Genomic DNA, 22,575 nt, shown 5'->3' with positions numbered 1-22,575 from the left:
GACTCAGAAAATGCCTTCGAAAAGCTGGGATGGGAATAGCCTACTGGTGCCTGGAATCAAGTTGCCCATCTTTATCACGTGCTTCGAAGGATACAAGTATAAACGATGCATTATATCTTGTCTATAAAGCTTTGGAAAGCTCCCTCCGTTGGAAATCCGTGCTTGCTAATTCTTAACCCATCAATATTTCCCCCTTTCCTTCACCTCCCATTATACCCTTTCCCGTACACGTCCATCCCTACCGTCAATATGAGGACCGTGACGAAACGTCCCACCCGTGAGCAAAAGGACCAAGATGAAGCTGATACTATCACTGAAGAGGAGAAGCGCAAGCGGGAGGAGCTTGAGAAGGCACCTATGAGGGCCGAACTCATGCATCTCGATAAGAGATGGACCAAGAAGGGTAAGGCTTACTTTGCAGAGCCAAAGGAAGATGAAGAGATCCCCGACCAAAAGGTCAACTGGTGGAGTCAGTTTGCCCTCACGATCACTCGCGTCTATGACACTCAAAACAGGGTTGTGACCGAGACCAGCCTGAGTGTCAACTCGCTTGCCATCAAAGACGTTCTCCGCGACATCATTGGTGAATTTCCTGGCATCTCGTTTCATACAAAGGACATATCTCTCAAGTTTGACCCCAAGGTTCTATATCACTACTATCCCGAACTCAGGGAGAGGACCGAGGAGCTCAAGAAGGAAGATCCCGAGTCTGAGAGCGCAGCCCACATGGGTCTCCTGATAGAATTCATCAGCGAGCACTTTGCCGACAAGATCAAGGAGGTTGAGAATCTGAAGCAGCGAGGACTGATAACATATCCTCTTCTTTGGACCATCTTCAGACCTGGTATCATGCTGTACTCAACAGTTTTGGGACAGAGTCGGGCCTTTAAGCTTGTTTCGTACGACTATGTCAACACCAGATGCGGTCCGGCGCTGCAGCTGGCAGGCCAATACGTCGACTTTGACGGCGACGACTTTGGTCTCCGCGTCTCGCACCTCCTGATCCCAGAGATGGGTGGTGCCATACCCATTGACTCATTGCCTGTCTTCCCCATGTCGTTCCATCCAAACCCTGAAGCTGTTCAAAAGTTCCTGCTTGAGCGCGGCCGCAAGTTTGAGGCCCATGCCGGGCAGCATTTTGTTGAGTACCGCGGCATCGCCCTTGATGAGGAACACAACCGCTTCAATATCGACAGCCGCACCATGATTGACTGCTTCACGCACCACCGTATCAACGGCAACACCTCTTTCAGTGTCACGCCGTTCTTAAGCTCGCTGGCAACGCACGAGAAGAACCGCAGGAGGAAGCAGAAGCACAAAGCCAACGAGGTGGAGCTCGTTACGTCCGGCGAGAAGACATACACGGCCCTGACGGACGACCAGTGCATCTTGGCGTCGGCTCTGGTCCGCGGCTTTTCGTTTGCGGAGAAAAGGTTCTTTGACCTCTTCATCGACAGTGTCCGCCCCATCAACTGGAACGCCGGCTGCTTCGAGCAGCTGGTCTTGCCGGACAGCCAAAAGGAGCTCGTGCAGGCGCTGGTGGCGGAGCACACGCAGCGGGCGGCCGACTCGTTCGACGACATCGTCAAGGGCAAGGGCAAAGGGCTGATCCTGGTTCTACACGGCCCTCCCGGTGTGGGCAAGACGCTGACGGCCGAGTGCGTGGCCGAGTTCTCGCGGCGCCCGCTCTACATAGTGTCCTCGGGCGACCTGGGCACGTCCGCCGCAGCGCTGGACGACCGGCTGGCGCGCACGCTTGACCTGGCCAGCGCGTGGAAGGCGGTGCTGCTGATCGACGAGGCCGACGTGTTCCTCGAGCGGCGGTCGCTGCACGACATGGAACGCAACTCGCTCGTCAGCATCTTCCTCCGCACGCTCGAATACTACAGCGGCATCTTGTTCATGACCACCAACCGCATCAAGACGTTTGACGACGCCTTCAAGTCGCGTATCCACGTGCCCCTGCGCTATGGTGACCTGCCCGTGTCGAGCCGCGTCCGCATCTGGCGCAACTTTTTGGGTGCGGTGGACGGCGGCGTCGATATTGACGACCAGGGATACGACAAGCTCGCGGAGGGGGATCTCAACGGCCGGCAGATCAAGAACGTCGTCAGGACGGCAAAGAGCCTCGCTGCTTACAAGAGGCGGAAGCTGGATTTTGAGCAGCTCAGACAAGTCATGGAGATCCAAATGGCTTTTGAGGATGATTTGACCTTGACTGAGGAGGATGCAGAGATGACTGATTAATAAGCTTGGACGCATTTTCTTTATAGTCATTTCTTGTGAAGCTTGGATTATGGCAGGCGCGTTGTCTTTTTTTTTCACTTTTCTTTTTTACTTTTTTTTTTTTACTTCCATTCAGTGAGTGTCATGGTGTTATCTCTCTATTTTCATTAGTGGTTGTCATGCTCAACTACGTATAGAGCTATTATTTCTGATTACATCAACAACTCGGCGTATTGGAATACTGGTGTTGGTTGTAGCTCTGTCCCTGCATCGTCAAAGAAGTAATTTCAGACAATGTGACATCTGCTTGCATTAAAAAATATGATCTGAGCCTTGCGTGTGTTTGTCAAATCACATGTCCATTATACTAGTTGTGGTCATGCAGTGGTTGCAGGCTGACCAGGGCAACATTTGAAGATTTTTAGCTGAATCTGTTGCTTCACGATTACAACCCGATCCACTATCCACATGTGCCTCCTGGCTACAAATTTTGACTCAACTTCAGCCAGTCCAAGATATAAGTAGGGTCGCCTCGACATTATGTTTTACTTCCCGTATGTTTGTTCATCTATAAAGCTGTGCCGGGCGGATGAGCATAGTGAGCTGCCTCCGTGGGCGCTCCAGGTAATCCTCCACTTGCAGCCTGTGCCGGTGCCGGTGCAGCAGAAACCAGTGTCGAGATTCTGCTTAATCCTGGTGTTGACAGCACCTGCAAATTGTATCCGCGAGCGGTTTCATCATCCATCCGGTCTCTTGTAGTGCTGTGTTGGGGCCGCCTGCTTCGTAGACACAACCAGACTATGACGGCGATCAGGATGGCGATTATGAGCAGACCACCGATGGCTGCCCCGACTATGACTCCGGCAAGGTTTCCCGTGTCTCTGTTGGCCGGTCCGTTGCCGGTTGGATCCAAAGCGGTGGGGAAACTACCGCTGATTGATGTCGCGGAGGCAGTGGCGCTTTTTGGCGAGGACGACAAGCTTGTGCGCTCCGCGTCGATGACAAACTGGGGACGGTCGTTCATGTAAATGATCGTGCTGGTCTTTCCGCAAGCCAGCCGTGATCTTGGAGGCGGTTCCGTCCACAGATATGTCAGGCATGCCGGATACTGGGCCGAAGAGCTATAGGGGGTAACAATCCGATGGAGTTAGATGGGGAGTTAACTTCAGAAGACAGGAAGCGGAAAAAGGGGGCCAACCAGCATCCTGTTAGACCTCCCAAGCTGGTGCATTTACCGAGCTGTTGGGCCTGGTAGTCAAGACATACAGAATGCAGAACCGTCCAGGGGTAAGAGTGGCAGGCAACGATGCCTTCGTCTGTAACGCACGACCATGGCTTGTCGCATGTGAGTGGCAGTGCTACAAAGAGGCGGGGAATCAGCTTTTATTTTGTTGAGATTTGCAAACCAATTTTCTTGGACTTGCCTGGGTGTCTTGATTCGATAAACTCAGGGCATACGGGGGACAAAAAGGGCAACTTACATGAAGTCCCGTTGAACCATCCGCACGTCTGGGAGTTCAGCCAGGTGTTGCTTACATTGCTGCTCTCATGCTGACTTTCTAACAAACCGTGAAACGCAGTGATCCCGGCTGCAAGATCTGGGGCTGCCGTGGGCTTCGGACTCGGATCAAGGATGTCGCTTGAATGCCGGGGCTGATGGGAAAGTGAATGGTTCATTGGAGACCTGAGAATATATCGGTTAACCGAGCAGGGATAGGGGGCACTGGGTGTTGTTGGTGTGAAAAGTCTATGAAGAGAAATACGAAAGGACGTTGGTCGGCATAGAAACAGATAGTATAGAATTCCAAAGTCTTTTTTTTTCGATTTGTTTTTGTATGCAAACAAGAAATACCGACTAAGAGTTGAGTGCTTTGCCACTCAAAGATGTGATGCAAGCCTTACAAACCAAATGACCCCACACATAAAAGTCGACAAAAGGACTTTCCATTACTGGTGCCCCCCTTGATGAAATATCTTTTTTTTAACTCCTGAAGAGCCCCCAGACATCGATATTTGGTATGCTATACCGCACCTTGTTCTCCTCATAGTGACTCTCTCCGTTCGGCGAGACATTGTCCCATCCAACGATGGCGTACCATGGAATCCTGACGTTATATAACGGGTGCACCTCATACCATTTGTCTTGCAAGGGGAATTTGCTGATGCTTTCTTTGTATTTGGCATCGCCTTGGATAAGATCATCGTTAATGGCGCTTGATTCGACGTGGTAAATATAAAACATCTCGCCTTTCTCCTTATATACCTGCCCAAAACCCCACCAGGCGTGTACCTTCTCGACGGTGGTCGTTATCCACGGGTCGCTGTTATATGCTTTCGCTGTCATTCGGGTCTCCTCCTGGGTCTGCACATAGACGTGCCCGGCGTATGGGATGTTTGGGTCGATATGGCCGGCGCCGGTACTTCGTATACCGCCTTTCATCAGGATTTCAGTCGCGCTGAAGGGGCTTGCTACGTAGACTAGCCGGTTGAACTGTGGAGCTTGGTTGCTCAAAACGCTGGAGCCTTGGGCAGTGGCCTGGTGGTGGGCATTGGCACCGTTGAGAGTGGCTTGATTGGGATTAGCACGGCTGGGACTGCCACCGCTGAGAGCGGCTTGGTTGGTATTAGCACGGCCGTGATTGCCACGGCCGGGAATGAGACGGCTCGGACTGAGACGGCCGGCAGCGTTGACACCGCCCAGGAGCGAGGAAAGAACGGCCAGAGAGGCGACCAGAGCAGGGCCTAGCATTGTTGCAATTAAGTTTTTATAAGGTCTGAGGTATTTGAAGAGTTCAGACTGAAGTACGATTATGAACCGACCTAGGCCGTACGAACAAGAAAAAGAAGAAGAAAAAAAAAGAGAGAAAGAGAGAGAGAGAAAGAACCAAGAAACGATGGTGGTTGGCCTGGCAAATGTGAAATGGTGTCTAAGTCAAATTGCGAAATGCAAACACTTTATATTTCAAAGACATATTGCACAAATGGACGGGCTTGGAAACAACGAGATTCCTTGCTGTAGATTCCGGGCTGAGTGAAGGTCAACACTATCAATATGTAATACCCCTTTTGGAACTCCCCAAAATAGTACCAGTCTACCTATCTAAAATAGAGTTTTGGAGGTAGTATTAACAATCTATCACTGCAACCTACACGATGCGTGGTGCATCCAAAAGAGAATGGTGAAATGCCCTGGGAGCATCCTGAAATATGAGCTCTATTTTCAAGAGGGATGCTGCTAATTTGACGTATGTACCTTACCATCGGGACCACCGAATACCCAACAGTACCTTATTTATATCATACTTTTCCCGAGCTTCATGCTTAATGAAAGATTTTTTATCGATGAAAATATCCTCTGTCTCTGCCCTAGTTAAACTATTCAGTAATTGACCAACAAGGAAATCCATGATGGCGAGTTTAACTACACATACGGCTTTGACCGCGAATTTACAGGTGTGGGGAAAATGTACTCAGGGAATCGGAAAGTAATCTTATCTAACATCAAACTAAGTCTATTTTTGTTGTTATAAAAAAAAAGTTCATGACAAGTATGAGTAAGGTTTGGCCTCAAAAGGTCGTATTTCCCTGCAAAAATAACCTGTAGCCTTAGTCAGAACCAGGTACCATCCCGTGGCTGATGTCGAGCTTTGCATCGTTGGAAAATGAGCATTTACGCACTCATGATTATTCTTCAAAGGCCTAAGCATCACATCTGTAGAGAAGTAGAGAATAATAGTAATCTCAAAAATCTGGAGTGGCGTGAAGGGGAGAACAGCCACCATGCACTCGAGATTTACCATAATTCGTGATAGACGGTTTTTAACTTGCAGCGTCTCATGAGAGAGAAAACAAATCCCTTCATCTATACAAAAGCCTGAAAGTAAATGACTGCATACTTCTAACTTGTGACTCTGAAATGACCCCGGAATACTACCTTTCTTGGAGTGGGCGCCTATCAGGCAAAGCTGGATTTGACGTCGTTGCCTGCGATTTGATCGACTTTGTCCATACCAAGAATCAAAGACCCAATATGTATTGGTAAATTCCTATTCGAAAGGTAGAGCCGAGTAGCTCAAACACCACCTCTGTTGAGTATAAAGCAGCCTGGAACCTTTCTAGAGAGCCAAGACAAGATCCAGGCCTCACATGAGACCTCTAAGCTCCAGCTTAAAGTTGAAATGTTTTAAATATCAAAACAGTGCCCATGACTATGGTTAAATGATTCAAGTTCTCGACGTGGCTCATAAGATAAGTCTTTTTGCAAGGCTCAGAGATTACACTCAATTAGTATTGAAATAGCTTCATTTACATCTTGATACTATATGGCACCCTGAAGGAATAATACTTTTGTTTTTCACTCTTCCAGCTCCCAGAGCTTATCCCCAATTACTCAAGGTTTTGAATGTGTTTCTTTATTTGATAGATGATGTCTTGACCCCCTCTCTTATCTAATTGAGGGTCTAGACAGCAATTCAAATCAAAGTTGCTGTATTGTTTTGTATATATGGAGATTAACTTGATAGTACTAGAACTAATTCAACCAGAGAAGGAACCGGCTCTTTTGTTCCAACTCAAATGGTGGAGGATTAATAAAGAAAATCAATATTTTCGATAAGCCCAATAAATCTAATCCTAAACGCTTCAAGCCAAGTTGTCTAATGCAAGTGCGGTTACTGGCTTTTTTTTTCAGGTTTGGCATACGAAGTTGAATACATACATTGGTTGTGAAAGCCATTGAATTACTCAGAGTTAGTAGATTGCCTGCAACTTGAGGTCGGCATTTAACTATTAATTAATTTGATATTGATCAAGCATTGCTTCTCAGAATAGTTCAAGGATCTATGCTGTGTGTCTCTTGGGGTTATACAATACCCTATTTGAGCCTCAATCAAAACAACGAGCCAGAGTCAAACCAATTGCATGAAGTTCCAGGCTCTTTTCTGCAAGTATTCCTTGTATTTGTTAAGGTTTTATGTTTTGCCCCCCCTTGAACAGACAGCGAGCTTTTCAAATATCGGCTGAACTTGTCATTTAGAGCCTCGGAAATGCGGCGACAAGAAGTTTTCAAATCCTAGAACGTTTGTACAGAATACAAGGATGGTGCGGCAAGCTAACAATAACCTGTCTGTAATTCATGCATAAGAAACGTCAATCAGTTGAAATGAGTAAAGCCGTAGCTGGTTGAACACATTGTAGTAAAGAGCCCTGTTGATTTTTTTTTTCTTTTTTTTTGGCACCATATCGGGCGAGGCTCTGCAACAGTATGAACTGCAACTTCGTCGCGGACACCTCCATGTTCACTCGACAGTCGACGCATGGGTGACCAGACCCTGATTGTCAATAATTTATAATATTATATTAATGAATCTGCCTGCGGTAGATACCTACCTACGTAACCTACCCACCCAGGTAGGTAATTGACAAGGGAATTGATGTCTTGCGGCAGCAACCGAACAAAATCGTCAGGTTCAAATCCATAAACCCCATGTTAAAATTCAGAAAGATGTAGCTTAATCATGGCCGTATCACCTTGATTAAACATTAAAAAGCCTTTGAGGAAACAGAGTCATGGTTACACCTTTTTTTTTTTTTCTTTTTTTTTTTTTTGTCTTCTTTCTTTTCTTCGCTGTAGTCGCTCGGCAATGATGCTCCAGTGGACACATATATAGAGCACACGTCTCCAGCAGAGTGGCGCATGCCGCCGTGTTTGGGGCTATTCCCATCTATGATTTGCGTGCGGGCTGATGCTTGCTCCTTGATCCGTCGCATGACTCCCATTTCAAGGGCAAGGCAGTCTGTACAGGCCTGTACGTAAAATGAATCGCTGGCTTGCAAGAATGTTCCCCATAAAAAACGCCCCCCTAGGCGCCACTATACTTGCAACGAAACCGCAGGGGTATCGATTCCCGAGGCACTCTTGACAGCTAGTTGTTTCCTAAGTTCCTAACTTGGGAACATCAAGCTATTTTTCCACCTGCCAAGGCTGCTTGCTTCCCCCTCCCTCCCAGTCTCCATTGCATAGTGGGGAAAAGTGGCTGTGGTGACACAATTGTGAAAATACGTGGTCAAGATATAGCACATATCACAGGGTCGCCCCAATATGCAACCATTGTCAGTAAAATTATTTGCTGCTGACCTGGCGGCGATCATTATGGGCTTCCGCAATATGGGTGTACTATGTTTGTAACTGATTGGATCCGTGGTTCAATTCCAAGGATTTATGTTGATGGCATCACCAAAGACAAATCATGTTAAATATTGACCGTATCCCAACTCGCCTTTGACATCTTTGGTTCTCTCTCTCTCTACCCCCAGACTACTTTCGAGTCTTCAACCCCTCTAATCGCCTTTTCCTTCTCCGTTAATACTCATTCGCTCACTCAGACACTCTTTACTGTCGTTAACTCTCTGTTTTCCTCTCTTTTTTTTCTTCTTTTTTTCCCCCTTCTTCTTTTCTTCTCCTTTTCTCCTTTTGTTCATCTAGAAATCCTTCTCCATCGTGCACAAGAAACAATCAATATGCATTCCTCATCCATCCTCCTCCTCGCCACCGCCGCCCTGGCACCCTTTGTGGCCGGCACGGAGCTCAAGATCAACTCGAAGGACATCCCGTCCGCCTGCACCGAGACCTGCGCCGACATCCAGGAGCTGAGCGAGTCTTGCTACAACAGCCGGGACAAGAACAACAGCGAAAAGAGCGAGGCCAACTGCGTGTGCACCAACACCGAGTTTGAGGTCGGGGCGTCGTCCGTCGCCTGCCAGCAGTGCTTCGCCTCGCAGAAGGCCACCAGCGCCCAGCGCGAGAACATCGACAGGATCGTCAAGACGTGCAACTTCTCCAACAGCACCCTGTCCAGGTCCGCCGGCAACATGCCCACCATGACGTTCAAGGGCCCTTGGGGGACCGGTCTGGTCCCTACCTGCATGCCCGTCACCGTCACCGTCACCGTCACTGTGGGCGACAACTACACGGCTCCTTACAAGACCAGCACGGCTTCCTCATCCACCAAAACCTCGCCGAGTTCCACCTGGCCCTCTGGCACCACTGGAACCACTGGAAACGCCACCAGGCCCGGCACGCCCCTCCCTACAGCCGGTGCCTCGTCCATCAACCCTGGCTTCCAGCTTGCCGCTCTTGCTGCTTTCGTCTACATGCTTGCATGATTTTGATGCTTGGTGGGATGATTTTTTTTGGGTTATGTTTTTTTTTTTTCTTTTCTTTTCAACGTTTATTTTTTTTTTTCCCTCTTCTTTTCCTTTCCTTGGTTCGCTTTTTCTATTTTCGTCTCTTTGTTTTTAGGTTTAACATCTTCGGTGGCGCACTGGCTTTTTTCTTTCTTTTCCCTTCCCCTCCCGGGTTGGCGGGGACATGAGGATCTTTGGGGAGTTCATATGATACCTGCAATGACCGCCTCTTCCTTGTAAATATCGTGAGGTCTTCTTTTTTTGTGTTCCAAAAATACAACTCTGAATTTCAACATCTCTATCGCGCAAAAACAATGTTCCCGGTGCTTGTTAGAATGACTCGCGCATGGCAAAAGAATGACTCTCTAGATTTCCCTTTTTAGACGCCCTGCAATAGCCCAAAGATCCTGGTATAAACACATCATGCGTGGAACATGGCAGCCCCAAACAAAATATTATACAATCAATAAGAAACAGAATGACGTACCCTGTTCAACTGACATCTACCCACACATCTAAGCCTCGATTTGGCTCTTGACCCACTTCTCAAGCCCGCCCCTGGCAATGATCTCCTGGACGTTGGGAGGCAGCTCGCCAACCTTCTGGCTCCAGGTCTCACCGCCACTGCCTTCGGTCACAGTGACCTTGCTCCTCCTGACATCCCAGACGAATGTCCACCCCGTCCGGCGCGTAAGTGCCTTGCTATCCTCGCCCTGCTCCTTGCCGCCAAACGTCTCTCGCAGCCTCTGAACGAGCCTTGGCACCTCGACGCCCATGAGGGCATTGTTGATGCTGTTACGGCTGAAGATGTTGCCGAAACTGCCCGCGACCACGAGCGGGATGCGCTTGGCCAGGATCGCCGTGGCGGCCTGCTCACGGGAGCTGCCGCAGCCAAAGTTGAAACCCGCCACCAGGATGTCACCCTCCCGCGCAACATTGCCAAAGTTCTTGTCGTAGTTCTCCATGCACACCTCGGCCATCTTCTCGGTCGAGACATTGTCTTGATATGTGTACTTGCCAGGGTAGATTCCATCCGTGTTGATATTGTCCGCATCGCAAAAAACGATTTCACCCTCGACTCGCTCGGGGAACCCAGGCAGGATCTCGGTGAGGGTTTCCTCGTCTGCGCTCTCAGCCGGTTGTGATGAGCTGCCCAGACTCTGCTCAGCGTCGGAAATCATGCTTTCCGCTTCCCCAACCAACTTGGCCAGTGCCTCTTCTACGCTGACGGCCATGTCAAGGAATGCATCACCGTTGCCCTCGCCGATAATGACCTTCTCCACACCCTCAGGCTTCTGGTACCAGCCAGGGCCGGCAATTTTTCCCTGGAGAGCGCTAGCGGCTACAACTTCCGGGCTGGCAAGGTAGGCCTTGGCGTCTGTTGACCCCATCCGACCCTTGAAGTTGCGGTTGCTCGCGCTGATTCCAACCTCACCAGGCTCCAAAAGACCCGTGCCTAGTCCAATGCACGGTCCGCAGCCTGCGGGAAGGGCCTGGGCACCTGCGTCTAGCAGCACCTTCCAGTCACCGGCCTCTTCGGCGGCGGCCTGCTCAAGGGTAGAGGCGGCTCCGATGTAGAAATTCACCCCAGGCGCAACGACTGCGGGCTTGCCATCCTTGGAAGCCTCCTTGAACACTCTTGCTGCGGCAGCGATATCGGAAGCGCGGGAGTTCGTGCACGAAACTAGGTAGGCCTTGTTGACTTTAATATCCTTAGCCTCAAGGTCCTTGAGGGGTGTAGCGACCTTGACCGAGTTGGGGCCGGCAACAAAGGGGGCCAGTGTTGATAGGTTCAGGTAAAGCGACTTGGCATATTTCGCTCCAGGGTCGGCCCTCAACTGGTTCTGGATGAGTTCTTCGATTTTCTCATGATTGAAAACGTCCCGGCCGCCTCCAAACATGGCAGCAGTGGTCGCCTTGCCGCGGAGCCAGCCTCGGAGGACGGAATCGATCGGGAAAAGTCCAGCCAAGGCACCCCATTCTGTGGTCATGTTTGCGATGGCGAGACGGTCGTCCACAGGAATGCTGCGCATCGTCTCCTCAGAGCCGGTGAACTCAATGGCGTGATTAAGAACCTCATCATTGTTGAACAGACCGCAAAGTGCGACGATGACATCCTTTCCCGTGACACCAGGGGGTAGAACACCCGTCAATGTCACCTTGGCAATAGGGGGAATCTGCCACCACCTATCCACGTGTATCGCAGTCAGTACTCCGTCTCTGCCGTGGTTCGTGATATCTTCATATAGCCCAACTTACGTTTTCCCGGTAGCCCAGATGGAGGCGGCGTCAGTGCGAACCATGGGCGTACCGAGACAGCCGACACCTCCGTACATGTTGCTGTGGCTGTCCGACGCCACTGTAACAGTGCCAGGCCAAGCGTAGCCCTCCTCAACCATAATCTGATGCCCAATACCACGGCCCGCAGGGTAGAAGTCTACACCGTGCATCTTGGCAAACTCCTCAATCTGTCTGTACTTCTTGAGGTTGGACTCGCTCTTGTTCTGGACATCGTGGTCCAAGGTCATGACGACCTGCTTGTTGTCATGAATCTTGGATGCTCCGATCGACATGAATTTGAGGGCGACAGGCCACGAGTTGTCGTGCGTCATGCAGTGATGTGGGGACAAGGTCACATAGTCACCGGATTTGACCTTCTTTCCAGGGGCAAGGCCAACAGAGTACCTTTGAACGATCTTCTCGGTGAGGGTCTGAGGGTTTGCCGGCGGTGTCGGGAAGGAGGATAACATGTCCGAGGATGTGTCTTGCAGCTGTGAGTGGAACGCATTCTGTCGTATCCTGGGAGTCGAGCTCAGCGGCCTGAGTTGTTGTGTACGGCGGGCGATCGGCACAAGGCTGGGAAGTCTGCGACAGCCTCTCGTGGCGACGAGCGCCAGGCTATGTCTCTATTCAAAGCATCGTCAGACCTCCACGATGGCGAATGCCGAAGTCGGAGCCAGTCACGTACCGCAGGAAGCATGTTAGCTTAGGGTTGTAGATGTCCTCGCTACCTCTGACAGGCAGTGCACGATGACCACGAGTAGCTTAGACCCTGCAACCCGAATGTCACAGAAGTAAAGTGACTGAGCAATTTGGTCTTGGAGTAAAATACTCTCATAACCGTAATAATGATGATGATACCTGCTCTTGCAATGTCTTCAGGGTCGGCAACCGAACTTTTTTTGCTCCACTTTACGCTAACACCTTTTAATTGACCCAATTCTATTGGCTGTCTTTTTGGACGTAGGTGGGGCCCATGTGTCCTGCAATTTAATTGGCCAAACAAAGCGGGTCGAATGGGTCGTCCCACATACAGTGGACCCGGAGAACAGACAATTACTCCGTAATGGCATATGCAACGCATATGCTATACATATGTATGGGAGGAGTTTAACGTAAATACTCCGTAGAATTTCAATATAATATTTCATTATAATAATAAATAATATATATATAAAGTAGTATTATAATTACGTTTAAAATCTATCAAGCTGTATAAATAGGTGAAATAAAAAAAAACTTACAAACAAATTAATATATTAAATATTTAACATGAAACCTTTTGAAAGAATTCGGAATACTAATTAACATGAGAAAATAAATAATAATTAACAAAATATTTATAACGTATTTTATTATAAATATTACAGCTTAATATATAGTTCAAATATAATAAAAACCACAAATAGCAATTTTTTAACCCGGGTTCATCTATGAACTCTGATAGAGTGGGCGACCAAAGGCAAGGGTCTACTTCTATGAATACTAGACTAGAATAGACTATGGACGTCGTAAGTACCGAAAAGAATTGGAACAAAAGGTTGGCGGGGTAAACAAAAAAAAAAAAACAGATCAGCATACTTTGATCTACTTACGAGGTAGGGACTACGGGGTAGAACTAAAAAGATATACAGGTTTAAATAAAGTAACAAGGTTCGTTCTTTTACGGCTTGTTATTAGGGTTATTACTTGGGAAATAGCCTCTTCATGCCAGGCTTCCCATCTGGGATCAAATTGAGCCTAACGGAAACCAGGAGGCTAACAATGACAGCAACATACTGCCTAGGTAGGTGGGTAGACACTCCGTCGATGCGCCCTAGAGACTGGATAGCATCCGATCGCAATAGAAGCCCGACGGGTTCCTGACAGCGGGTGCCCCGGCCCGCGAACCACCCACCTATCGACCGACCCTCTTCACCGCATCACCTACATCATCCGTGGAGTAGCCGGCCTAGAACCTTGCTCGAGTCACAGCATGCCATACTAACTCGTTGTGTACTTTGGTCCGAGTCATCTACAGCTGAGCCTCAAGTTTAATGTCAAACCAAAAGTCTCAGCGTAGCATGACTTGACACGTAGGACCTGCGGAACTGGATAAGCACAGGCTCTCATACCTGCCGACCAGATTTCTAAGCTGCGAACTCTGTCGCAAGCAAAACCTGAAATCACAATTTGCTCCAAGTTTTCCCCAATAAAGCAACAATGGGATTGCGTTAATCATATGCTTTATAAAGTGACAGCAGCTGAAGAGTATTCCGTACTCAACCATGCGTACCAGTACGCCAGCAGGAGCGGATTTTTTTTTTAATAAAAAAAAAAAAAAGACCCGATGCTGGCTGGATTATCCTCGCGCGCAGGGTGGCAGTGGCTCTAAAATTTCACGCAGTGTAGCGGGTATTGCATTCAGATCGCGACGCGAGCTACCCGCGGATCCCGGCGGGAAACCCCTATCGGTCGTTTTGAACCTGGTAATCATAGGTAGTGAATCAAGTCGGGGATTGAAACGGTCGACTTTTCCAGGAACCTCAACTTCTCCTTTTCCGGATCAAAATTTGTGAATCACACTTACTGATTTCTAGGGGTTATGCTGGGGACCTACCCTAGGTACATTACGTTACCTTCTCCTTTTTTATATACCTTAGGTATATATCTCTTTTCCCCTACCGCTTGGCCCTCTCCGCTTTTCTTCTCCCAACTTTATTCCGTCTTACCCCTCCTCCCACATCCCAATCAAAGTGCCTGGGTAAGGTACCTAACTATGATGAATTATGTACCAGACCTAGAACTAGAGAGTGGTCTGTCTACGAACCTATTTACCTTGGCTAGTAATTACTTAGGATGTATGTATCTAGGTATGCATGCAAAGTATGTACCAAATTAAAGACGTTCAATCCCGTCATTAGGATTCCCGAAACTCTTTTTTTGCTTATGTATGATCGGGTATGACGAACCATGAACAATGTCTTTTTTTTTTTGTGGTGGAGCACGTCGGGGAGATAACAGGGATGGTCCTGCATGTCGAATTCCCACCACACTAGCCCCCAGCCTTGATGAAAGCCGTTCCAGACCATAACGGTTCAGATCGAGACTGACCAATCCGCAAAAAATAGCCTGGAACTAGACAGCTCAGCCCAGCCCACTCCCTCGTTGATGTCTAAGCTACTGTCTCGATTGGTTTTGTGACAGTTTCTAGTCACGATACCTTTTTTTTTCTTTGTCCTTTGCCAGTGCCAACCAGTGTGCTCATATTTTTTACTTTTATTCTTCATCATTCATCTTTGGTCGTCATACTCTTTCCGCGCAACAAGAGGAGCAGTGGAGTGCGATAATGTCGTCGGCCGCAGCGAGCGCGACAGCGGGTTCTGTCACGGGCAAAACACCCCGCATCCTCGCCTGCGTTCTGTGTCAGGTAAAAATATAACCACCAACCGGCCCGGAAGAAACGGCGTGCGCGCACACACAAGACACAGGCTGACCAACGAGGTGGAAACGTACACAGCATCGCAAGATAAAATGCGACAGGTCTTTTCCGTGCGCGAATTGTCAGAGGGTAATAGCGCACCCACCATTTTCATCGAATCTTGACCTGTCTTCCTCCGCATCTCGCGCTTGATCTCGCCTGCTAACTCCTGCATTTCACTGGCTACAATAGGCTAATGTACAATGCACCCCGAGTACGCCTGCGCCTGCGCGCAAGCGACGAAGGCCAAACCAAGACCTTCAGGAGAGACTGGCGCGCTGCGAGGAACTATTGAAGGAATACGCGCCAGACGGCAAGCCCGACATCGAAAGACTGACTACGAAAAGCGCCAGCTTCTCCCAGAGTCCACCCAAGAGCGAGGAGCCGTTGCCAGAATGGAACCGCCACGGCAAACTGATTCACGAGGACGGAAGCGTTCGATTCGTGGATTCTTACATGCTGAGCACTATATATGACGAGCTCCGGGCGATGCGTGACATCATTGACCATGACGAGACCACTCCCGAAGACGAAACCTCCGATTACATGACCCCGGATATGAACGCAGACCTCCTCTTTGGCGGCGAGACCCCACAAACCGCGGGGACCGCCGTGGAGTTGCAACCAAGCCCAGGGCACATCTTCCGCTTGTGGCAGGTGTTCCTGGATCGGGTAAACCCCGTAATCAAGCTCGTCCATGTCCCGTCTCTCCAGCCATACTTGGTTGAAGCTACTGCTGGCGCCCCGCTGCCAAAGAATATCGAGGCCTTGCTGTTCTCCATCTATACGCTCGCTGCTGTCTCTTTGTCCGATGCAGAGTGCACATCTATACTCGGATATGGCCGGGATGCGGCCCTCCATCGATTCTCCTCGGGTGTTCGCTCGAGTCTAATGCGCATCGGCTTCCTCAAAACTCACGATTTAACCACCCTACAAGCGCTCGTTCACTATCTTGTACGTTGCCGCTGTGACACTTGAGTAACATCGATGTTTATATAATACTAACATGTGTCTTTAATCATACATCAGATCTCGCTTCAGGGCAGATACAACATGCATGCAGCATGGGTGCTCACTGGTGTGGTAATAAGGATAGCACAAAAGATGGGTATACATCGGGACGGCACAATGCTGGGTTTACCACCTTTCGAGACTGAGATGCGACGACGTCTCTGGTTTCAGATATTGTCAATGGAGTTCAAGACTGCTCTCATGTCAGGGCTAGGCCATTCGCTCCTCCCGAGAGCCTGGGACACCCAAGAACCCAAGAACGTCAACGACGCAGATCTGCATCCCTCAGCGACTGAGCCCGTCAAGGACCGAGATGGCCCGACCGAGATGATCTTTGTCCTGATTACGAACAAAGTTGCCCGTTTTATCGTGGAGAGCCCAGGAATTGAGCCTGTTTTCCTCTACAACGACGAGAAGGTCAAAAATCTTCCAGGCGCACCGAGCATAGAAAAGATAAAGGAGTTCCGCGGCATGATTGATGGGCTTTCGAAATCTTTGCTCCAGCTTACTGACAAGTACTGCGATCCTGCCGCAGGCCCTCTTCACCAATTCACCATTGAATTCCAGGCCACCATCATGGAGCGCATCAAGACATCACTCGAGCCTGGTGATGCAACAATCGACACACATATCGACCACATGTTTAAAATAGCAGTGGAGTCTTTCGAAAGTTGCCTAGTCAGCTACCGGAACTCTTCCAAGGTCGCGTTTCTTTGGTTTCTGAAGCTGCAGTTCCACAATGATCTGTTCAATTTCCTGGCAGGACAACTCAGCCAAAGACCCTCGGGTCCTCTGGTCGATCGTGCCTGGGACACTATCGAGAACATATTACCATATCACCCAGAACTACTTAAAGTCAACGCGAGAAAAGAAAACTTACTGCTGGCATCGCTTCTGGTCAAAGGCTGGAACGTGAGGGAGGAGTATTGCTCAACGCAAATGGGCATTAAACTTACCACGCCTCCGTACATCGAGCATTTGAGATCGATGGTACCACAAGATTACGTCAAGAGCGAAAACAGCAGTCCTTCGCAGCTCTCTCGAATTCCCCAGACAAACCACATAATTTCTGGGGAAGCAGCCAGTGGTCAATTACCCATGCCTGGGCCGATGGATGCGACATTTGATCAGTTTATCGGCAACTACCTTGACGGGACAGATTGGGACGTCTTTTCACGGATCAACTTGGAAAACTCCGGCTTCTCCATCGTGCCAGATACGGAAGTTGACACGAGGGGCATCGAGCCACAGGTCAACGCGACATCGAGCGGCGGAGTGCCGTCGGCCTGTATGGACCATAACGACGTCAACCAGACGGCCCCTCAGTTCACAATGTATGGTATCGGCCCGCAACCAGCATGGCAGTAGCTGTGATTTGTTACCTTTGTTCAACCCCTGCATTCCGAATGCATGAACACCATGGATTTAAGGCATGCTCGGCCGCTGTACACGGCGCGTCTTCTCACGACACTTGGTCACGTTTAACGCTATTAAAGTTTGACGTGATATGAGTACTCTCCCCTCTACCCTTTGGCTTACTTTACTGCCCGGACATACACTCTCTATTCTCCTATTTTTTTCCTTCGTTCATGTGGCGTTGTTTTGCTTGATTTCATCATACAGGTCAGGGTTATAGGAGTTTACTATTTGGGAGATTTGTGCTTGGGAGGTTTCTGGTTATAATTAATCTTTTCCTATTCTTCATTTTTCTTCACAATGGAACGAACGCAGCACACAAAGGAGAACATGGAACACAGGACGTTTCTGGCCTTGGTCATTAGAAAGTGCGGGGGTGTGTATGAACCAAGCATCTTGGAAGGACTCAATTCGATCTTACTGATGGGACGGCTGTGCAGATAACCGGCAAACTTGACAATGTGTTTTGCTTAGCGACACGCATGGGACTCCTTTTGTCGTTTTCAACTTTTGGAAATGTATGCATGCTCGCCACAGTCCAATATCGCATGGTTTATTGCTCTTTTTTTTTTTTTTTTTTTTTTTTTTTTTTTTACCCTCTCCATCATGCACAGGCTTCATAACTCGTCCGATCGAGGCGAGCATAATATGCCAACCAAACTCTGATCGACTACATACATCGACGAGCATGAGCCGCGGCAGATAACATTTTAAGCTCTACTCCCCTCTTTTTACCATTGTAAAAAATAAATAAAGTTAGATTCCGAGCATGATGACAGGGGCCGTTGTATCCTTGAGAGAGACGACGGGATGGTTGGCATGTGAGGAGAATTACCACCAGCCTAGGCCTGATTAGCCTACCGGGAGTTCAAGTTAATTACCCTTTTGAGAGAAAGAGGTGTTTCTCGATGACCGGACCCGCCCGTAGGGCACCCCCAGGCTTGTTTTCCCCGTCATATCTGTACAGCGAAACTTGCCATCCGATCGGTATGCTACTCCACTGGGTCTCGTCTAGACACATTCGTAGGTAGGTACCTAGTAGGGTGCATATCAGGCCCCACGATACGACATGACGATTCTTAGTTGGGGTTTCGCAGTGTTTTTGCTCAACATTACAAGGATTCGAACTTCCCTGCCAACTTGGAAACTTGAAAGACCTTCAATCGTCAAAAATGAGAAATCTTTTTTTTTCTTCTCTTTTTTTTCAGACCGCTTGACTACATTATTACCACATAAACTGTATTCAGCAGTACATGCCACCAAAGCAGAAGCAGTCTGTGGATGATAGCAAAATCATGAAACCCCCACGGGCCAGATCAAATAACGTGCCCTCTCGAGTACACTACCAAAATTCCAACGCTCTTTTCTTAAGGTAGGGTGCTGTATGTTACACCCGGAACATAAATCAAAAGATCTTTCTGAATTTTCCGTGGTCATTATGCAGCAATGACAGGAGGAATGAATGAACCGGCTCTCACTCCGAATCATAGGGATCCCAGTGAACTTTGTTGCACTTGCGGCACGCGGCACGCTTGTCCTCTGGATCTAAAAAGGAGTGGTAGTCGGAAAGATCGTCTTCTGAGTCGAGATCCAAATCTGAGATTCTATCCCAGATCACATCATCCTCATTCAGTCCAAGATCACTCTCGAACGATACCCATTCCCGCTCCTCTGAACCGAGTGTCTTTGGAACTCTCTTCCAAATCTGATCATACTCGCAAGAGTACGGCCCCTTGAGAGTCAGAGGCACCGGGTCAGGGTTGTAGCCCAAGGAGTGTGGGTGGGGGTGACTGCCGTAGATGTTGGGCATGTAGTGAATGTTGCCCTCTTCGGTTATGTCAAAGGTCTCCTTATCCTCATCGGTCATTTCCATCAGAATCCGGGGACGAATAACTCTGGACGACATGGGGATCTTGCCACCGACGGGCGTGACCCGCTTTCCCCGCGGCATGATATATGCGCTAGAAGCATCGAGAAAGAGACCATTGTCGCGGAGCATCTGGGAAAGATCCATTCCAACCTTGATTCCGAGTTGACAGCAAGGTAAACCCGTGACTGTGAGCTCGCTTAACACGCTTACAAGCTCGTGGGCCGCGATATCGTGGATGCAGTTGCCTGGGACGTAGCGGAGAAGGTCTTGGGCGAAATTGATCAAGTCGATTCTCATGGTGTCCAGATTCGGGAAAAGAAGGGCTTGTCTCTTTGGTTGCTTGTTATCCTTGGAATGCTCCGGATCATAAGGAGGCAGCAGTGCTTGCAGAAAATCAGAAATCTGAAGCCACGAGTAGCTGCGAAAGCCTCCGTGGGCGGCCCTGTGTGATCTGGGCCGCTTGTTGATGGGTAACTCAATAGTGCGAGGAAGGTTCGGATACCTGCTCTTTTTGAGGGTAACGGTGTCGTCTTTCTCGTGGTAGTAACGAGCAATGACTCGAAGATTGATGTTTTTGATATCAGAACGGACGGCCAGAGGAAGTTGGATCATGTTATACAGGGCATCAATGGTGGTGAAGGTCAATGTGTTCTTGGACCACATAATCCTAGAAGCCTCTCCTCTGATGGCTCTGTTCACGCCCAAAAGACCATATGCAACCTCGTTGCCCTTTTTGGACTCGGCCTTGGTGAGATTTTGCCGCGATGGCTTCGACAAAGGGTCGATGATCGGATTGTTGCCTACCATGGCGTACTCGGTGATCATTAAAAGAATCTCCATCGGGAGCTTGAGGCCGTTCTCAGCAGCCTCTTGCACAGCCTTTTGGGCGGCAGTCTGAGCACGTGTGACACGTGTACGGACCTTGTGACCATCAGACGAGAAGCGGTGGTCGAATTTTCCATCGAAAAACTCGGGGCGGTGCTTCAGTTTGGGCGACCAACAGATACCGTGCTCGCGCAGCAGGGTTTTGAGCGCCAGGTTCTCCTGCTCTAATTTGCGGCGTTTGTTCACCTCATTGTATTGCGCGACAGCACGATCTTCTTGGTCTCTCCATTCCAACACAAAGAGATCCGGGCTGGTCATGGTGGGCGAATGCCGATGAGGGAGATTGTGACCAAGATGAAAACAATGGTCTTGTCGAAAATTTGGCGATTTCTTCAATACAGGATCCTAGGCAGGTAGGATATGGCAGGTGAAAAAGGTAAGGGTAAGGTAAGGTAAGGTAAGGTAAGGTAGATAGGTAGGCAGCTTTTTCAAAACCGGGAATAAGAGAAATCGGTTGGATGACCCCTCATCTGATCACCTACCGAAAGGTGTTCCGTTCGAGCAACAAGTCTTACGAATTTTGGTGGTCAAGCCTGGAACATTGCTGTGTTCTTGTCAAATATGGGCTTGATTTGTAGGCATTGTTTGCGATGGAAAGGAATGGAATGCCTGCTCTGGATGCTGAGCTCAGCTGTAATTGGATACCTACCTAGGTAAGGTAGGTAGGATGAGGTGGTGGTGGCTGTTGATGTGGGTTTGGTTGTGATAAAAAGGTTCCGAGCCAGTACTTAGGAAACTGAAACAGTGCTGATAGGAACAGCTAGCTGTAAGTTCAAGCTTTCTACCAACATCATGCACGTGATCGCAAAGGACAAAGAGCTGCATTTAGCCGCCACACAGCAAATTTGAGATGTGCCAGCAAGGGGTGTTTGGGCCGTACCTCTCCGCTGCTCTGGTAAACGGAGGTTACGAACTGTTCTGCCTGATTAGAGCCCAGAATGGAAGGCGCGGCCAGGGGCAAATCTGTCTCATGAGAATCGCACTGGGCAGGCAGGTCTCTCGTAGGCCGTGCTGTCAGGTTGTTGGGGCAGAAAATGCCGCTCCCTTTATTGTGAGGACCGGATACCTAATTAAGTACTCCCATGATTAAGAAATCACAGGAGATCCAAAGTCATCATTTGTTTTGGAACACCTTTCCGACGAGTCTCTACGTCACGTTTGTTGTCGTTTTGGGGAAGAAGTACTGTCTGGTATCACAGTAGTTCTAGACACCAGGATGATTCAGAATGAGCACATAGCCTGCCTAAATTATTCTCATTCGAGTTGTAATTATGGGCGTGGCTTTATCTCTCTATTTTCGGGCCATTCATCAAAGCATGAAGACAATATCGACTGCATGTTGATGCTTAGTCTTAGTTGCGATAAACTCAACCATGCCAACAAACAAATTGAGATTTGATGGAGTCCAAATCAAAAGGATAGAAAAGGTTGTGTTACTCATAACCTCGTCGGGCAGCAAAGGCCTATGCAGCTATTCTGATATCCTGGTTGGCAACGATATGGCACTTGCCTGGAATACAATATGCATGAATAGGTATCACGTTCCTAATGCTTAATCGGGGGGTCGTAAGTAGTAAATAAACCAAGTGAATCCTGTAAAGCTATCCCGTAAGTCATATCAATCTTGAGACTAAGCTTTCCTCAATGAAGCAAGCCCTGATAAGTAAAGAGCCTTTGATCGTGGCGAGCAGGAGAATATCTTAGCGGCGTCATCGCATGGGCAGGAGGTGATGCAAGATGTATTTTCCCGCATGGGTCATATCATGCCAATTCGCCCATCAGAGGAAGCTATGTCGCACGAGAAAACTCTCACAGGAGCCGACTCCGAGCTGAGAAATTATAAGATTGGCAAAGCTGACTGAAGAGGCTTATATGCTAACAGTCAAGAACGCCGAAGATGGACTGTAGTTTGTTAATTTCAGAGCGTGTATAGAGGTATATCTCACTGCTTGTCAAGTGTAGTTCTTTCGAATCTGGCCAGGGCGCATCATAGCCAAGAGAGTTTGTTGTAGTAACCCTACCCTGTGTTGGATGCAGCGGGCTTTGATGGCTAGCATGGTCATCTGCAGGCGTTAAAGAGTGTTCCAATTTGCACCCGCGCCCGACCCAAACTAACCGTCGGGTGACTCTTATGGGCCAGTTTATAAGGGGATAACTTAAGCGAGGTGACTCCATCATGAAAGTCTTGTGGTGATCACTCTATCGACGGTTTATTCTTGCGTCGCAGTGTTGGGGGGGGGGG

At 48.8% G+C, this 22,575-nt stretch overlaps 7 protein-coding genes across 7 annotated transcripts; 3 read left to right on the top strand and 4 right to left on the bottom strand.

Annotated features, from left to right (window-relative positions):
* Positions 1 to 249: 249 nt before the first annotated feature.
* On the top strand, positions 250 to 2,247 carry PgNI_01494 (uncharacterized protein; the record flags this gene model as incomplete). The annotated part of the gene is made up of 1 exon (XM_031121565.1): positions 250 to 2,247. The coding sequence occupies one exon, from the start codon at positions 250 to 252 to the stop codon at positions 2,245 to 2,247; it is 1,998 nt and encodes a 665-aa protein (XP_030987455.1).
* A 547-nt stretch (positions 2,248 to 2,794) lies between these two features.
* On the bottom strand, positions 2,795 to 3,903 carry PgNI_01493 (uncharacterized protein; the record flags this gene model as incomplete). The annotated part of the gene is made up of 3 exons (XM_031121564.1): positions 2,795 to 3,347; positions 3,493 to 3,584; positions 3,763 to 3,903. 3 exons carry the CDS (start codon positions 3,901 to 3,903, stop codon positions 2,795 to 2,797), a joined length of 786 nt encoding a protein of 261 aa, XP_030985809.1.
* A 304-nt stretch (positions 3,904 to 4,207) lies between these two features.
* Positions 4,208 to 4,975, bottom strand: PgNI_01492 (uncharacterized protein; the record flags this gene model as incomplete). Its single annotated transcript, XM_031121563.1, has 1 exon — positions 4,208 to 4,975. One exon carries the CDS (start codon positions 4,973 to 4,975, stop codon positions 4,208 to 4,210), a length of 768 nt encoding a protein of 255 aa, XP_030985810.1.
* Positions 4,976 to 8,745: 3,770 nt separating this feature from the next.
* Positions 8,746 to 9,390, top strand: PgNI_01491 (uncharacterized protein; the record flags this gene model as incomplete). The annotated part of the gene is made up of 1 exon (XM_031121562.1): positions 8,746 to 9,390. One exon carries the CDS (start codon positions 8,746 to 8,748, stop codon positions 9,388 to 9,390), a length of 645 nt encoding a protein of 214 aa, XP_030985811.1.
* Positions 9,391 to 9,544: 154 nt separating this feature from the next.
* PgNI_01490 (uncharacterized protein) lies at positions 9,545 to 12,503 on the bottom strand. Its single transcript, XM_031121561.1, has 3 exons — positions 12,380 to 12,503; positions 11,671 to 12,317; positions 9,545 to 11,598 (listed from the first exon to the last, which is right to left on the bottom strand). Exons 1-3 carry the CDS (start codon positions 12,389 to 12,391, stop codon positions 9,927 to 9,929), a joined length of 2,331 nt encoding a protein of 776 aa, XP_030985812.1. The 5' UTR covers positions 12,392 to 12,503; the 3' UTR covers positions 9,545 to 9,926.
* A 2,320-nt stretch (positions 12,504 to 14,823) lies between these two features.
* PgNI_01489 (uncharacterized protein) lies at positions 14,824 to 18,168 on the top strand. Its single transcript, XM_031121560.1, has 3 exons — positions 14,824 to 15,100; positions 15,344 to 16,105; positions 16,181 to 18,168. The coding sequence occupies exons 1-3, from the start codon at positions 15,020 to 15,022 to the stop codon at positions 17,528 to 17,530; spliced, it is 2,193 nt and encodes a 730-aa protein (XP_030985914.1). The 5' UTR covers positions 14,824 to 15,019; the 3' UTR covers positions 17,531 to 18,168.
* An 884-nt stretch (positions 18,169 to 19,052) lies between these two features.
* On the bottom strand, positions 19,053 to 20,591 carry PgNI_01488 (uncharacterized protein; the record flags this gene model as incomplete). Its single annotated transcript, XM_031121559.1, has 1 exon — positions 19,053 to 20,591. One exon carries the CDS (start codon positions 20,589 to 20,591, stop codon positions 19,053 to 19,055), a length of 1,539 nt encoding a protein of 512 aa, XP_030986188.1.
* Between the last annotated feature and the right edge of the window lie 1,984 nt (positions 20,592 to 22,575).

The sequence above is a fragment of the Pyricularia grisea genome (assembly GCF_004355905.1).
Source record: "Pyricularia grisea strain NI907 chromosome Unknown Pyricularia_grisea_NI907_Scaffold_1, whole genome shotgun sequence".
Classification (NCBI taxonomy): domain Eukaryota; kingdom Fungi; phylum Ascomycota; class Sordariomycetes; order Magnaporthales; family Pyriculariaceae; genus Pyricularia; species Pyricularia grisea.
Note: the sequence above shows the minus strand (reverse complement) of the source record. Positions and strands in the feature narration are given on the sequence as shown.

Coding starts and splice junctions, on each gene's coding strand:
- PgNI_01490 (XM_031121561.1), bottom strand. Junction 11,599..11,670: donor ATCTGGGCTACCGGGAAAAC/GTAAGTTGGGCT, acceptor ACACGTGGATAG/GTGGTGGCAGATTCCCCCTA.
- PgNI_01489 (XM_031121560.1), top strand. CDS start 15,020: ATGTCGTCGGCCGCAGCGAGCGCGACAGCGGGTTCTGTCACGGGCAAA. Junction 15,101..15,343: donor TCGCCTGCGTTCTGTGTCAG/GTAAAAATATAA, acceptor TGGCTACAATAG/GCTAATGTACAATGCACCCC. Junction 16,106..16,180: donor AAGCGCTCGTTCACTATCTT/GTACGTTGCCGC, acceptor ATCATACATCAG/ATCTCGCTTCAGGGCAGATA.